The sequence below is a fragment of the Delphinus delphis genome, chromosome 7 (assembly GCF_949987515.2).
Source record: "Delphinus delphis chromosome 7, mDelDel1.2, whole genome shotgun sequence".
NCBI lineage: Eukaryota > Metazoa > Chordata > Mammalia > Artiodactyla > Delphinidae > Delphinus > Delphinus delphis.
In genome coordinates, this window is record NC_082689.1 from 33,935,945 (window position 1) to 33,947,625 (window position 11,681).

The 11,681-nt window shown below is 41.8% G+C and overlaps 1 protein-coding gene across 1 annotated transcript in view; it reads left to right on the plus strand.

Moving 5' to 3' along the window:
* Positions 1-3,175: 3,175 nt before the first annotated feature.
* Positions 3,176-11,681, plus strand: part of MPP4 (MAGUK p55 scaffold protein 4) — a 38,131-nt gene continuing 29,625 nt past the window's right edge. Inside the window, exons 1-5 of the mRNA XM_060015595.1 lie at positions 3,176-3,263; positions 4,115-4,236; positions 6,661-6,738; positions 8,872-8,952; positions 11,344-11,475. Of these exons, the coding sequence (XP_059871578.1) occupies positions 3,176-3,263; positions 4,115-4,236; positions 6,661-6,738; positions 8,872-8,952; positions 11,344-11,475 (501 nt within the window). The remainder of the gene's footprint in view (positions 3,264-4,114; positions 4,237-6,660; positions 6,739-8,871; positions 8,953-11,343; positions 11,476-11,681) is intronic.

The window sequence follows — 11,681 nt, forward strand, 5'->3', positions numbered from 1 at the left end:
GCATAAGTACTATGAGGACGATAAATTGCAACAGTTTTCTTTGCCACCTGGAAGGAGGGAAAACCATTTTCTGAGGTTTCCTTCTATGAGATTTTGGCTTAGCTTGGGCCAATACCAGGGACTGGGCAGCTTAAAAACAACAGAAATTTATTTCTCACAGTTCTGGAGGCTGGAAATCTGAGATCACAGTACCAGCCTGGTTGGGTTCTGGTGAGGTCCCTCTTCCTGGCTTGAAGATAACCTCTTTCTGGCTGTGTCCTCATGTGGCAGAGAGATTAAGAGAAGAAGCTCTATGGTGTCTCTCCTTATAAGGGCACAAATGCCATCATGAGGGCCCCACCATCACTACCTCATCTAAACCTAATTACCTCCCGAAGGTCCCATCTCTAAATACCATCACATTGAGGGGTTAGGGCTTCAACACCTGAATTTGGAGGGAACACAATTCAGCTCATAGCAAATTTGTCACAGGAAGCTGAGGATGACTGTGTTTAGAATTCAGCTAAGTTGTGGAGATGAACATTACTGTTTGTGCTTCAGTGGTGGAGAAACTTTTAGCCAAAATGAGCCTTTTAGAGTATATGGATGTGTTTTCTGTGTAGCTCTGGGTTGGTAGATTGATTAGAAGTTACTTTAATAATTCGACTTCGTTATAGAAACCACAGTCTATCTGCAAATTTCTCTCACAATTTCATCTCAGGAACGTACAGTCTCTAGTGCCCCCATCTGCTGCATGGATAGGCCTGGTTGGGCACACTGTCATCTGGGCATTAAATATGGAAGAATTGTGGTCCACCTACGATGTACACATAGCATCATTGTTTAATTCGTACTGCCTCACCAAGAACACGGTTTGTGAGAAGCATTTTAAGAAGTTGCCTGAATATGATGGTTTGGTGTCAGACTCGCCTGTTTGCTCTGGGTTTTGTCTGGCAGATACTCCATCTCCCTTTTCAAACCCTACCTTGGAAATGCTCCCCTCCAGGGATGAAGATGAGTCATACATGCAACTGCTGTGCAAAATGATTCAATAGAGTCTCAGAAACTGGAATGCAGGAAAAAGGCAGGGTGTAAACTGACTCAGTTGGGGCTGGGTGGGGTGGGTGGTGGTGGGCAAGGCAGAAGCTTATGATGTCAAGTTTAGGCAGAATCTGGCAAACTAGAATACTTCAGTGCGACGGGAAAAGAATGTGTATGGGAAGGTTGTCTAAGATTTCATAACAGCTTTCTGCGTTGCTCTTCTCACTGCCATAGAATTTAGAGACAACAGAAGAATCTGTCTTTTTCTAGATAGCCTCCCTGACTCAACCCCACAATCTGTCTAGATTCTAGACAGTTGTTCTCAACCATATCAGATTCAAACAACCATACCCGTCTTTAACAACTAATATGAAATGCTCCTTTTAAAAAAATCCTGATTTATCCTTTATTATTCTCCTGTGACAAATGCTGTCGGTGCCCTACCCATATCCCTTTTGGTACATTCTGTACCTACACTCTTTATCTGAAAGTACACATGTGGCAGGCTGGAAGGACCAGAAGTAATGCTCTCTGGGGAAAGCCCTCAACCCATGTCTGGCAGTGTTGCTGTATAAATATCCCCACTCCCTTGTCCCTTGTTCCTCCATGGGATGAAGCTCTATAGGGCCCAGAGCAGTTACTTGCTTGATGTACTTTTTACTGGATTTTTTCCCTTACCCTGCCTTAGTACCTCACTCCACTACTAGTGTTCTAGATCAATTTCCAAGCAAATCACCTCACTAGAATCCTTGCTCTGTGTCTGATTCTGGAGGAACCCAGACTAAGACACACAAAACTTCCAAAAAAAAAATCCATATATATAATGCCCTAGTAATAATAAAAAAGAGAAATTAAACAAATGTAGTTGATAAGATATCTAAATTTCAATTTGTAAATATGGGATATCACTATACCAAAAGATATAATGAAGTAACACATGTTTGCACCTATAAGAAACTCCACCAGGGACGCAGCAGCTTCGAATACAGACAGAGATACAGCCATGGCTTGATGGTGGTGTGTTGTAGTGACATGTTATACTTTGAGCAGCTTAACCATTAATGACCTGATTTTCTGCAATGGTGAACTTGATAAAGTCCAAGCAAAATGAAGTAAATTCATTCCTCAATTAAGGTAGCAGCATTCCAGAAAATTCAGTGTATGTTAAAACTGTGCAAAAATACTTTGTGTTCATATGTAAAGAGAAGTTGAGTTCTGAGGTCAGATAATTATAAGGTGGTTTTTTATTGTTGTTGTTGTTGTTTTTCCAGCAACATGAAAGTTCAGAGGGACATTTGAAAATTTGCAGGGCCTGAGGTGATTTCTCATTGTGTAGGGCAACTTCTGTCAAACTTTCTCAAAGAGCAGTGAGCATGTCCCCTTTGCCCTCGTTTTCTTAATCCCCATCCTGCTTGGCTGAAATGTAGAGGTGATGGCTGGAGCTCCAGCCACCATCTTGGAACAGGAAGATAAGAACACCACCACACCCCAAGGGGGCAAAGCAGTGAGCAAGAAGGAGCCTATTCTCTGAGAATTTCATGGAGCAGGGCTGCTCTGCCTCTGGACTTTTACATAAGCAAGATATAAACTTCTACTCTGTTAAGCCGCTATTATTTGGGGTTTCTGTTTCTTGAAACTAAACCTACTTAAAGCAATATATAAAGTAAACCCTAAGAGTATCCTCAGCAGTAACCCATAACTTTTGCAACTGTGATCAGTGCCATGAAGAACTATATGGGCAATGAGAGGGAAGAGGGCACCTGAATGGAGTCAGGCCAGGGAAGACTCTTCTGATCTCTGAATGATGGTGAAATCAACTAGGCAAAGAGGTGGAAAATAAACAAACTGACATTATTTGTCACTTGTTTTAAGAAAGGGGAGTAGAAGGAACGTTTCATGAAATAGTAGTTTTCTTGTTCACACAGCTGGTGATGGATAATTTAGAGAGGAAGTGCCACAAGGCAAGACTGTTTTATCCGATGTGGATCCTGGTGTGTACGTAGCACAGTGCCTGACTTGCTCAATAAATGCTGTTGAAAATATGTGCCTATATATGTACTAAGAGCTGCGGGGCCAGTGTGATTGAGTGAGCTGTGTGCTGTTTGTTGATCTGCTCCCTAGCTCTGAATTCCTTCTGAAAGCTTGGGAAGGGAGCATGATACAGTCAGACAAAGGAGCAGACCCACCAGACAGCAAGGACAAGAAGGACGAGAAACTTTCTACGGGAACCAATCCGGAGAATGGTATGTGGTGCCAGGTTCCTTTTCTAGACCAGAAAGTTCTTTTAATATCCCTCTAAATACGCGATCCAATGTAGGTGCAGAAATTCTGATAGACTTTTTGTGATTCCTACAAGGAATTTGTCATACAGTTTGAAGTGTCCTATTGCATCTCTTAGTGATAAGTCTAAGCAATTTTCAAGGCAGGAAGGAAAGAAATTGACACAGTAGATTCAGAATCTCTTTTTTTCCTACCCCACGATGTTTTGCTTTGCCTTAGAACTTCACAACTTGTTCACATTCGAAATATCACTGCAACAAATAGGATTTCTATGAAAATACTTGTAAAAGCAACCAAGCATTTACTAAATTCTGTTCAGTCCCTTTAATAGTGGAATCCTGAGCTATGTATTAAAGGCCTGTTAGGAGAACTTTTCAATAAGAATTTTCATAAAGGGTAAATACACATGGTGGCATGTTTGAATTAGAGAAGGAGGATCCAGAAAACAACTAGATAATTTTGGAGTACACCAGGGGCTATTAAGATTGGGGAGGGGAAAGCAATATTGCTCTCATAAAATCTTTCATTTCTATACTATGATCTATTATTTCATCTAATGTTGGCAACAACCCTATGGGGAAGCTAACATATTCTCATTTTGCCACAAGGAAAGTAGGTTCCAGATAGTTGGATGGCTTTCTGAAGTTCACACAGTAAGTGATAGAACAGGGCTAGAGCAGAGTTTTGGGCCTCAAATCCAGTGTCCTCTCCTCTCCTCATGAGCTCCTGGTACCTACCAGCGGTCTGAATTGTCCTTCACATTTACACCTGCCTTTCCACCCGTCACCCCATCTCTGCCCTCTCCCATTTGTAGGTATCTCCCAAATCCTGAGGCTTGTGCTACAAGAGCTGAATCTGTTCTACAGCCGAGACGTGAATGGAGTGTGTCTCCTGTACGACCTCCTTCACTCCCCGTGGCTGCAGGCTCTGCTCAAGGTGAGCGCTCCATTTCTCAGAAGCCTTAGCCTTGGGAGCAGAACTTACTCGTCCAACAGTGTTGCTTGTCAGTTGGCAGGAAATTTCAGCTGGGAGAAAGTTCAGAGAAGAGCTACACAACCTCTTAGCTTAGGAAGGAATATACTTGGCTGGAAAAGAATATGGCAGCTCCTCTCTTTTCTGCCCCCAACTCCCTTTCTTCCAGAGACCCCTGGGGTCACACAGCAACCACCACAAACGGCCATAGACAGCACCCTTAGCAGCTGTCTACAACCCTTTGTCCTTGAGGCCAACTCAGGACAAATAAAAATGCTTTAAAAATCATTCCTCTTTGTTTTCATAAATTAGGACATGAAATGTCTACAGCTCTGTTTAGGTATCTTAAGTTTTTCTTACTCTGAAGATCTCTTCTTTTTTTAAATTTGGCTAAAATTTCATGCACTATACAATAGCATCTGACTATTTTGTTCTTCTGAACAAATGTTATTATTAGGAAAGATCCTTTTGAAGTTATTTTTTGGAGGATGTGTTTCCTTCACTTAAGTGAAATATGGTCAGCCTTATGATGCATGTTAATATTATATTCTTTAAGATAAGAAAGAAGTGTCAGCATACTTAGCATGAGCAAAGAGGTACTCCTCACAGCACTGGTTTTAAAACACCTGATTTCTTACTCCATTCATCCATTGTTGGACACAGCGTTTTTTTCCATGCCTTGGCTATTGTGAATAAAGCTTCAATGTACATGGGGTGCAGATATCTTTTTAGGTAGTGATTTCATTTCACTATCACTATATACTCAGAAGTGGGATGTCCAGTGGAATATTATTCAGCCATGAAAAGGAAGGAAATCCTCCCTTTTGCAACAGCATGGATGGATCTCAGGACATCATGCTAAGTGAAATAAGTCAGAGAAAGACAAATACTGTGCGATCTCGCTTGTGTGTGGAATCTAAAAAGGTGGAGCTCATAGAAGCAGAGAGAATAGTGGTTGCCAGGGACTAGGGGGAGGGGAAATAGGGAGATGTTGGTCAAAGGGTACAAATTTCCAGTTACAAGATGAATAAGTTCTGGGGAGCAAATGTACAGCATGGTGACTATATTTAACAATATTGTATTACATACTTGAAATTTGCTGAGAGAATAGATGTTACACGTTATCATGACACACAAAGTGGTAATTATGTGAAGTGATGGCGGTGTTAACTAACCTTATCCTGGTTATCGTTTTGCAACATATACGTGTATCAAATAAACATGGCATACCCGTAAAATTTACACAATGTTCTATCTCAATTATATCTGAATAAAACTTTGGGGGATGGGCTTCCCTGGTGGCGCAGTGGTTGGGAGTCCGCCTGCCGATGCACGGCACACGGGTTCGTTCCCCGGTCCGGGAGGATCCCAGGTGCCACGGAGCGGCTGGGCCCGTGAGCCATGACCACTGAGCCTGCGCGTCCGGAGCCTGTGCTCTGCAGCGGGAGAGACCACAGCGGTGAGAGGCCCGCGTACCGCAAACAAAACAAAACAAAAAAAAACTTTGGGGGAAACTACTTGATTTCTACCAGGCACTTTTCCCTCCTGGGAAGGTAATACAGGGGTATGAATGCCACTAAAGGCATTGCCTTTGCTACCACTGGTAGGCTGCTAGGCCTCTATGCTCCCTGCATCAGTCCACCAGCCTTAATCACTTCCAGGTACACTTGAGCTTGGGCACTGAGGTAGAGCAAGGAAGCCCCGCCATCCCAGATCCGGATGGAGAAAGGCAGGGCTGAGCTGACCTCCTGGACCTCATTTCTTCAACTGTAAGAGAAACTAGATTTCTAAAATAAGATTAAGGTCTGCACTGCAGAGCTGGTCAGACCTTGGTATTCTCAGCCCAACCCTAGATCCTGGTATGGAAAACAATTCCTAAGGGTCAACAAAGACAAAGTTGGAATTTTTATAAACAAACTTTTACTGGAGAATTAAGGGAGGAAAGGAAACAAAAGGTGAGCACAGAGTACAAATAAGCATGTATAGTGTGCCCGGCCTCTCATTCAGATGCCCTGGTGAACCTGAGCCCCTAACCCATGCCCTACGCAGCTACCCAGCCTGGAAGTTCCCACAGGTCTCTGGCTTCAAATCCTTATTGGCCTCAAGCCTGGAAAACCCAGGCTTACTTAATTTAACAAGAGTAAAATTTACGTTTCTTTTTATCAATGATATTGTTTGGGGAAGAACAGTTTCCAGTGGCAGCCAGTAATTAAGGCTTTGAAGCGTTAGAGCCACCAGTCTTGAGTTCATTTCGCTTAGACAACTAGAGACACCTTATTAAAGGCCAACACACATGCTAGCCAGCCACTTGTGCCATTGCTCAGGCTGAGTCTCCCCTGGGCGAGCCTTCCCTCAGTATGTCATTCTCTCCTCGTTGCCCCTCGGCAGGTTTATGACTGCCTCCAGGAATTTAAAGGAAAGAAGCTCATTCCTGCCACACCCCATGCCCAGGCGTTATCCTACGAGGTGAGGTGATTTTTCATCCAGAGAATAGTAGAGCTTTAACGTGATACCATTTTACTCATAGCGCTAGTTTAAATGCTCTAATGGAAAAGTTCAGTTGGTGATTATGCATCTGATAACTGTTTCTAATTGAGCTTTAATAGAATGCCTGCTGTCTCCCCAAATTAAAACCAACAAGACACATTTTTAGCTTGTGTGCATTTCCCTCTTTTTCCCTAAACCGTGGACCTAATTATCCCCTGGAAAGAGGGTAATGTTGCTCTACTAATGATACCTAATTTACATCCCTATTCTGGGCTCCTGGACGGCAGGCTCTGATGTCCTCTGCCCCATCCCATCCTACTGAGATGTCTAATGGACCTCAAACTTTGTCCCCAACGGAGTTCTTGGCTGTCCCATCCCCAAAGCCGCTCTCACCCCAGCCTCTTCCATCTCACTAAGGACGTCTTTGTTCTTGCAGTATCCCGGCTGAAACCTCTGGGGTCATCTTTGACTTTTCCTTTCTCTCACACCCACACCCAGTCCTGTCAGCTCTAGTTTCAAGACATATCAAGAATCTCCCCACCTCTGCTGTGCCACCTAATATAGAGCATCATTGTCTCTCACGTGCATAATTGCGATGTAGCCTCCTACCTGGTCGCACACTTATACTCTTGCTCCCCTGGGGTCTATTCCCGTCATGGCAGCCAAAGAGATTCTGATTAAAGATGAGTCAAATCATGTCACTTCCCTGCTCAAACCCTTCCTACAACAACTTATCTCCGAGTAAACATCCGAATTCTTGCATAGTCAAACATAAGGGGGCCCCTGTTACCTCTTTGATGTCATACTCACCACTCTCTCCCTTATTCACTCTGCTCCAGCCAGTTGAACCCCTTGTGGTTGTTTGAACCAGACATGCTCCTACCGCAGGCCCTTTGCACTTGCTATTCCTTATGTCAGTAACGCCCTTGCCCATATAGCCACACGATTTGCTTTCTCATCTCCCTCCAGTCTCCACTCAAATGTCACCTCACGGAGGCTTTCCCTGGTCACCCCATCTAAAATTGCAGTCCTCTCATAGCATTCCCTATCCACCTTCCCTATTTCATTTCTCTTCTTAACTCTTTTCATCATCAAATAAAACTCTTTTACTTATATATTTTATTTATTGTCTGTGGCTCCTCACTAGAATGTAAACTCCATGAGACTGGGGATTTTTGTCTGCCTATTCAGTGCTCTATTTGCATCACTCAAAACAGTGCCTAGCACACAGTAGATGTTCAATGCATATTTGCTGAATGGATGCATAAATATAATCTGTTTTGTTTTTATTTATTGTCCATATTAAAAGAAATTTTAAAAAAAACTTCTAACCTCAGCTCCAGTAATCAACAACTTGAATGGTTCTCAGCTGTCCACAGGGAAACACACACGTGACATTTTATTCAGTTGTAACCCCAGTGAGTGGAGGTGAAGCTTGCTAAACTGCTTGTTTTCATTTGACAGTATGTGATGGTCCTTGACTGCTGAAGATTCATGGAGCTGGTTAAAGTCTTGTTAGGGCTTATGTCATGTCAGAAAGCAGGTCTATGCCTAAACCAAAGCAAAGAGAGCAGAATTTATTCTGTCTAGCACTTTTTTGTTGCAACAAACATTAAAATTGCTAATCAAATAATAAGCCTTAAAATACAAATTACTATTTCATTTTGCAACTGAAGAATGGAACAGCCCATGGGATTAAGCTACCTGGGTTCTCCAGGTAATTGAGCCTGTAGCTGGAGAACTCAGATACCTTAACCTGCCTATAAAGCATTCACATTAGCACACAGTTATCTCAGAGCCACTAGAGGGATATTGCCTTGGCACATATGACATTACAAAATTATGTTTGTTCTTCCTCCAAGCCTGCGATGTGCCAGGACTGGGGCACAGTGGTTTAGATCTACCCCAAATCTTGGATTCTACCTGCTGTAATGAAGTTTAATGATAAGGAAAGACTCTAAGCCCTGACTTTAAGGAGGAAAAAGAAGGCTTCAGTAACACCTTTTCTTAGGTCAATATCGTGTCAGTATACCTGTTATCCAACCTAGGTGATGTTAACTAGGTGATAAAGATTGTTAAAAAATTCACAATGTATGTTTTTCCACCAACCAGGTAGTGAAGATATTACATGAAACCCCCAAGTCCCCTGAGATCCAAGAGCTGAGACAAATCCTCCAGGCTCCACACTTAAAGGCAAGTGCTTGCTAAAATGGGCAAGATATAACCATCTGGCACATAGACAAAGTTGGGAAGGAGAAATAAATGTGCTGGAAAATGTGCTCTCTGAATAGATGTTCTATTACCGTATGTGGGTGACCAACAGACTGTACCTAAAAATGTGGAACTTGGACGTGACTGGCTTAATCTCACTGGTCATGGAGACAAGCCTGCCCTATTTATAAGGAGGCATCCAGAACTTCCCACGGCGTCTTTTTCCCCCCGGGAAAGCCATTGTTCCTCGAAAATTCTGGGCGGTTGGCAATCAAAGTAGCATACATCTTAAGTTATTTTAAGTTTCAAATAGAGTGTGTGAAGGTGCCTGGAAAATACAGTATAATAATGATTAGCTCTACGAGGGGGTATATGAAGAACATTTGATTGCAGAATAGAAACCTATCTCATAGTACTTATAGATTTTGAGATCAATTTATCAACAAATTAGAATTTAAGAGGATGTCTGCACTTGGAGCAATGGAATTTATCAGTCAAAAAGTTTTATTCGAAGTGGCCATCATCAGATGAATGGATAAAGAAGATGTGGCACATATATACAATGGAATATTACTCAGCCATAAAAAGAAACGAAATTGAGCTATTTGCAATGAGGTGGATGGACCTAGAGTCTGTCATACAGAGTGAAGTAAGTCAGAAAGAGAAAAACAAATACCATATACCAACACATATATATGGAATCTAAAAAAAAAAAAAGGTTCTGAAGAACCTAGGGGCAGGACAGGAATAAAGACGCATAGAGAATGGACTTGAGGACACGGGGAGGGGGAAGGGTAAGCTGTGACAAAGTGAGAGAATGGCATGGACATATATACACTACCAAATGTAAAATAGCTAGGTAGTGGGAAGCAGCCACATAGCACAGGGAGATCAGCTCCATGCTTTGTGACCACCTAGAGGGTGGGATAGGGAGGGTGGGAGGGAGGGAGATGCAAGAGGGAAGAGATATGGGGACATATGTATATGTATAACTGATTTACTTTGTTATAAATCAGAAACTAACACACCATTGTAAAGCAATTATACTCCAATAAAGATGTTAAAAAAATGTTTTATTTCACAAGATAAACCTAGAGAATTTTCTCTGAGTTCCAACAAAGTTCTGTCCACCAGTCTCTGGCAGGGCTGTAGAATGACTATTTCCCCGTCTCGCGAAATGAAAATTGAACATACTGGGCCATGAGAAGGAACTCTTTGATCATACTCTAAAAGTGGAGGACTACTTTTTCTCATTCTGTTTTGCATGGGCCCTTAAGTGTCACTGATAATTAAACCAGCAAGATGTTTTGATTACTCTCCTCATTCTACCTTAATTGGGGAAACTATTACAATAGTTGTTTTGTAGTTCAAGTTTATAGGAGCACCATGGATTACATGGGTTTCCAGGAGATGAGAATGTGACAGAATACATTTTATCAGAAATGAAAGAATATATTATGTGTTGCTTACCCTCTCTCTGCCTTGTTTCCTTATCTGTAAAATGGGGGAAATAAATATACTTGCCTCACAAGGATGTGGAGAAAAGGGAACACTTGTATCAATAAGTTGATGCAGCCACTGTGGAAAACAGTGTGGAGTTTTCTCAGAAAACTAAAAATAGAACTACCATATGACTCAGTGATTCCATTCCTGGGTATATGTCAAAAAACACCAAAAACATGAATCTGAAAAGATACATGCACCCCAATGTTCATAGCAGCATTATTTACAATTGCCAAGGTATGAAAGCAACCTAAGTGTCCATGAACAGATGAATGGACAAAGAAGATGTGGTATATATATACAATGGAATACTACTCAGCCATAAAAAAGAATGAAATTTTGCCATTTACAGCAACATGGATGCATTTGGAGGGCATTATGCTTAGTGAAATAAGTCAAACAGAGAAAGACAAATACTGTATGATGTCACATGTGGAATCGAAAAAATACAACAATCTAGTGAATATAACAAAAAAGGAGCAAACTCACAGATAGAGAGAACAAATTAGTAGTTACCAGTGGAGTGGGGCAGGCAATATGGGAGTGGAGGAGTGGTAGGTATAAACTATTGGGTGAAAGATAGCCTACAAGGGTGTATTGTACAACATGGGGAATAGCCACTATTTTGTAATAACAGTAAATGGAAAGTAACCTTTACAAATTGTATTAAAATAAATTTTAAAAATTTAAAAAAATATATACCTGCCTCAGGATTATTGTGAAAATTGAGTTAATCCACATGAAACACTTAGAACTATGCCTGGCACATACGTGTTGGTTGTTGTATCTCACATAGTATTGAGTCAGCATCTTCTAGGCGGGTGTGTCCTATGTGTGACGTTTGTTCCCCTTTTCCTTCTCTGTTCCCAGGCCTTGCTCAGTGCCCATGACACCGTGGCTCAGAAAGACTTTGAACCTCTTCTCCCTCCACTGCCAGACAACATCCCTGAGAGCGAGGAAGCAATGAGGATTGTTTGCATGGTGAAAAACCAGCAGCCCCTGGTAAGGAAATCATTTTACCTTTTCATTTAGGATTACACCAGGGTTAATTATGAGCTAAGTTATCTCTAGTAATTACTTGGGCAGTATTCTTGTCTGTAGTCACAGATGTAGTGTGAGGCAATCAGACAATGTGAGGGAATCCATGATAATAATGGCGAAACTGTATCTTAATGAATTTTGCCTGTGATTTCAAGCACATTACAGGT